The sequence below is a fragment of the Perkinsus marinus genome (assembly GCF_000006405.1).
Source record: "Perkinsus marinus ATCC 50983 genomic scaffold scf_1104296944336, whole genome shotgun sequence".
Classification (NCBI taxonomy): domain Eukaryota; phylum Perkinsozoa; order Perkinsida; family Perkinsidae; genus Perkinsus; species Perkinsus marinus.
Window position 1 is genome coordinate 1 of NW_003211443.1, and position 4,926 is coordinate 4,926.

At 51.9% G+C, this 4,926-nt stretch overlaps 2 protein-coding genes across 2 annotated transcripts; both read right to left on the reverse strand.

Moving 5' to 3' along the window:
- Positions 1–372: 372 nt before the first annotated feature.
- On the reverse strand, positions 373–2,299 carry Pmar_PMAR003812 (hypothetical protein; the record flags this gene model as incomplete). Its single annotated transcript, XM_002780632.1, has 9 exons — positions 373–454; positions 501–856; positions 1,002–1,065; positions 1,111–1,175; positions 1,507–1,609; positions 1,670–1,751; positions 1,800–1,877; positions 2,142–2,215; positions 2,292–2,299. The coding sequence occupies 9 exons, from the start codon at positions 2,297–2,299 to the stop codon at positions 373–375; spliced, it is 912 nt and encodes a 303-aa protein (XP_002780678.1).
- A 658-nt stretch (positions 2,300–2,957) lies between these two features.
- Pmar_PMAR003813 (sugar transporter, putative) lies at positions 2,958–4,765 on the reverse strand (the record flags this gene model as incomplete). Its single annotated transcript, XM_002780633.1, has 12 exons — positions 2,958–3,103; positions 3,155–3,281; positions 3,325–3,396; positions 3,441–3,557; positions 3,606–3,766; positions 3,808–3,918; positions 3,962–4,043; positions 4,090–4,213; positions 4,263–4,369; positions 4,414–4,529; positions 4,573–4,667; positions 4,713–4,765. 12 exons carry the CDS (start codon positions 4,763–4,765, stop codon positions 2,958–2,960), a joined length of 1,311 nt encoding a protein of 436 aa, XP_002780679.1.
- Between the last annotated feature and the right edge of the window lie 161 nt (positions 4,766–4,926).

The following is a 4,926-nucleotide window of genomic DNA, read 5'->3' on the forward strand; positions in this document are numbered from 1 at the left end:
CCTCATCGGACATCAAGGGCGGAGGGAGAGCAATTACTAACTGTCAAACTCGAAAACTACAGGAAATATGAGACGATCAGGGACCATGTAGCCACTCAATGGTATCATCAACATCAGCTCGAAATAAACCGCGAATGTTCGCGAACAATCCATAGAGCACTTCGATAACAGAACGAGTGATAGTCTGCGGCAACTGAGATGCAAGTTCAGGTGGATGATGATGGGAGGGGTACATACTTGTACGAGTATAAGGTTCGGCAGTTTGAAATGCATAGCTAGCATGAAGAACATTCCCATGGCCAGATGCTCAGCTTTCGACATGTTGGCGAGTCGGCTGAGCCCTAATGAGGAGGAGAGTGAGGAGCGGTAAAGTTAGAGAGGCTGTTCACATGGATGCTTCTCCCGCATGGCGTGCTCGTTCTCTGCCTTGAGCCTCTCGAGCTCTTCATGCCATCTGGGAGGGTTTTCATCCAACAACAAGTTCAACCTCGGAGGCCTACGCCTGCTCTCTGCGCTGGTCCGCCTTAGTTGTGATTGAATCCGCGCACTGACTCGCCTGAAAGGACTCATAAACGAACGATGGCTGCCTCTCCGGCAAGCAGCTACTGCTAGTGCCAATTCCACGGTCGTAGAGGAGGAGGCATCGTTCTTTCTCAGAGAGGCCAATAATCTCTTCAGCTCGTCTAGTACCTGTATACTCAGCAGAGGAGCCATCCAATGCCGAGTTCAAGGCAGGGAGAACAGCGAAGGCAAGCCAAAGGTTTACTATCGGGTCCTTCAGATCCAGGCCAAATCGATCCATCACATCTTTACAAAGAGCATCATCCGGCTGGCCAGTCTCGGGCAACTGTAGCGGCTAACCATTAGAAGCCAATGAACGCAGTGTGACACCTTCACTGACGTCTCTTGGTGCACTAGACTCTATAAAGGCTCGGTGCTTGTCACGAAGCTGAGAAGATGATAGTTGACGAGGACAACTTCACCATCGTCTATGGAGTCACTTCGTTGATATAAACATCCATGTTGGTGGCCTCGTCCTCTTCCCCCCTGCTGCGATGGATGTCTCTGAACACTGAAGAAGTATCGATACGCACCAGCTGGTCATGTAACCTCAACAGATGAGCATCTTTTAGCCGCGATTCGACATCATTCCTCAACTTGTCCATTTCGCTATCCTGAAGAATATAAATTCACCATGCAGTCTGGCCTCATGAGATGGATGTCCGTCAAGAAGACCAGAAGACTACACCAAAGCACCTGAGCCTGTGAAGAGGAGGTGTTGGCAACATCGACAGATGTGAGGGGTCCGCGAGCTGAGAGATTGAGGCACTCATATTCAGCTTAGTGCCATGAGGCATTGCTGAGGAAAACTACTGCACCATCCGGAATAAGTCTTCTTCTCTTCACTCCGCGTCATCGACCTCTGCGTTCGCAACCGTCTCAGTAGGGCCGCCACCTCCTAAGAGGCAGAAGGCTCTGCCTCGGCCAGCATCGTCTTTCGAGTACTCTATTGTGCGGGTCTATCTCTAGTGCTTTGCGGAGATGCTCGATGGCTTCATCCGCCTCCGCATCGCCACAGCTCATGGGCTCTACCAGGCACTTGGCCTTCCTGCCAGGACCGTCTTTCCTTCCCAAGAGATACCCTCGTTGAGGGCCAGCCTGGGGCTACCGGAACAAGGCCTTTACGTTGGTGCTATCTAGCTGTAATATAAAGTCGCAAGTACGGCAAGCTTCTGGTAGCATCTCATTCCCTGAGTATGAGCATCGACTTAGTCACTTTCCAAGGGGTCCTGGCCCACCTAGCTTAATCAGACACATGGTGATGTTGCTGTAGCACTGCACTCTGAACTCCTTTATTCTGGCCTTATCCTCCTCACCTAAAGGATACGAGTCATGGTGCGCATCGTATACTGTCTATCTATAATTCTGTACGGAAGCGGCACAAGTCATTTCCAAGTCCAACAGCGTCGCTGACTTGATGTCGATATGCTAGTAACTTCAAAAGAGCTCTCTATTGGGCTTTCTAGTTAGCCCGAATGCTACTACCACAACGAACGGCCACAAGACGAGCTGAGTTACTGCACAGCTGGACTCATCTTCACGAGGAATGATCATGTGTACACATCGGTAGAGGCTCTCACTTTTCCCCAAGTCGCTAACAAGCACGAGGTAGTCATCGTTGAGCCCCTCTGTCCTCCAATTCCTGTTGAGTATCCTAGCGTAGTAGAAAAGACCGGCAGCCTGACTGTATCTGACTTTCCCTCTCCTCATCCCAGCGCGAATCTCCCCACCTAGTCATAGCGAGGAAATATTCCCCTTTAGCGTACAAGTCGGTGGCCTCGGCCTTCAACCTGTTGTGAGTTTTCCTCAAAGGGACGGGTTTATCTTCTCACTTGAGTGCAGCCACTAGTCTTTGAGCATAGGGTAATGCTCGGAGGTTGTCGAAAGAATCCTCAGTTACAAACAGGGGTGGTTTGTTCTCTGCTTCACACAATCATCTCCACCACTATGCTTCTCTACCTTGCTCATGCCCCATGAAGGCTGTATGCTGTAGAAGCATCGGCCAGGATTCGAACCTGCGACCTATTCTTCTGCGACAGCAACAGGTCACCATCGAACCTTTTCCTCCTCGCGCTCGACTGAGCCCCCTTTAGTTTGGCGGCATCCGACAGGACTCTGCTCAATGGGTCCTCCCCCATGAAGGATTACGTTTCTCACTCGAGCCACCACTGCGTTGGTATATAACACTGGACAGAACACCACACCCAGTCGTCAGAGCAACAACAACAAATACAACCATTTCATGGTACGGGAATACTGTGGCAGCAGCACATACGTATCAAACTAATGCCATCGATGGGAGCGGAATTCGTTCCCGACGAGCCTCGAGGGAAGTCGAGCATAAAAAACATTGAGAGAAAATGAGCTGATAGCGGCAAAGGCCTCCTATTAGTGAATCATGCCTGCTTGGCGGCGTCGTCGATGAGAGCCTTCCTCTCCTCCTCGGAAGACTGGTCTACGTCTTCCTCGTGTTCAACCCACTCGACTGCACAGGTGTCGAGGGACGTATTCCTCGCTTCGTCAGGGAGAGGCATTGCGACAACTGAGAGGACGTCAGTACAGAGACAGCCGGGTACCAAAGTCGACCACTCACTGGTGCAGACAGCGAAGAGGAACGCTAATGCAAGAGAAAAGGGCCAAGTCCGAGTCTGGTTTGCCGGGGGACGGGAGTCCATCACATCATCACTCAGACTACCCAACCCTTCGAAGATGAGAGGTACCTGTCGTTACACGCTCAGCGAAAGACCTGGCCGTGAGTCCTACCACAGCAGCGCCAATTCTCCCCCAACTCATACAGAAACCACTACCGGTCGTCCGACAGAAGGCGGGGTAGATCTGCAGCCCAAGAATAAGCGTGTCACTAGAGGTCCAGCCCTTACATGAGGAATATAGACGTATACTGTGCTCAGGAAAGGCTGGCTAAGGAAATTGTAGAGGAATGCCAACATCAGACCGACGATGGGAGCGGCAAGGTCCAAAGATATCATTCCCAGGCTCTGAGAGACGGGGTACTCCCTGTGAACAATCTGAGGATATTAACTCACCAGAAGCGCTGCAACAAACGCAGAGGCAGCAATGACCCCCTTCAAGCCTATAGGAAACTTGTCGACGACTACGAGGCAGGAGAGGCCATCCCCGACCACCCCAGCTATGGTGATGAGAGAAAGGGAGAGGGCTGGGCTTGGGCCGCCAGCAGCATCCCAACCTAGACCACAACTAAGCAATAAGACGTGACCTGGAGCGTACCTCTATCAGCCATTTGGCGGAGGGCTATCGGCAGCATATAGGCGACTCCAACAAAGGCGAAGTTGCCGGTGAAAGTGAGGAAACAGAGGGCTACTGTCGCCCAGCCGGTACCTGCGGCAGGAATTGAGAAAAGGGGTAACGTTGACCTGGTTACGCTTGGCGAAAACGCCAGATATCCTTCCGGTGAAGGAGTGCTTCTCGTCATCAACAGGGACATCAGCTGGAATAACGGTGTCCTGGGAAAAGCAGCTATGCTGGCAGGGAAAAAGACGGTTGGAGCACTTCACTAAGGTCCAACAACTTCTCGGAGGTGCCGTTGCATCGACCCATCTCCTTCAGGAGAGTAACCAACTCCGTTATTCGATGGTGACAAAGAAGATAGTAAGGCGACTCGCGTAGAAGGCAACTGAGGGAGAGAATTCTCCTGAGGTCAATTTCTGTGAATGGGGACGTACACAGCGAATGGAAGGCATGCTAGTGCTGGCAGGATGGCAAGGGCACTGACCCAGCGCCAGTTGTCACCGTGGAGCCGCAGGTCCGGCATCAACCACCATAGAAGAGCCTATAAGGGGGAGGGTGGGGGATGACGAGCCGAGAGACACTCACCGTGACCAGCAGCTGGCCGGCAGAAAACATTCCAAGGATGAAGGCAATAACAACATTGCGTTTGGTAGAAGGGGTGCATTCCAAGAGAAGGGTGAGAGTACTGGGAGTCACCACACCTACGAGGAAGCATGACTTCCTGCTCAGCACTGAGGCAATCACCGTAAGACAAGCCAACGAATATCCTTGTGATCATAAGGCCGTCTACTGTGTTGACAAATGCTGAGAACACACCTGCTACGACCATGACGATGTACCTGGGCCGGGGAGGTCGTTCGGAGATGAAGAGAAGTAGTCCTTACGATGTGAGGATGGCAGGTCGACGGCCCACGACATCGGCAATGTGGCCGGCCATGAGGCTGCCAAGTAACACTCCGACGAATGGAACAGATACCTGATAATAATCGCTGCTTTCTCGGAAGGAAAGAGATAAGGCCGACAAGGGATCCTCGTATCCAATTGGAGAAGTGCCACTCCTCTTGAAGGGCCTGTAGTATGCTAGACATCAATACGACT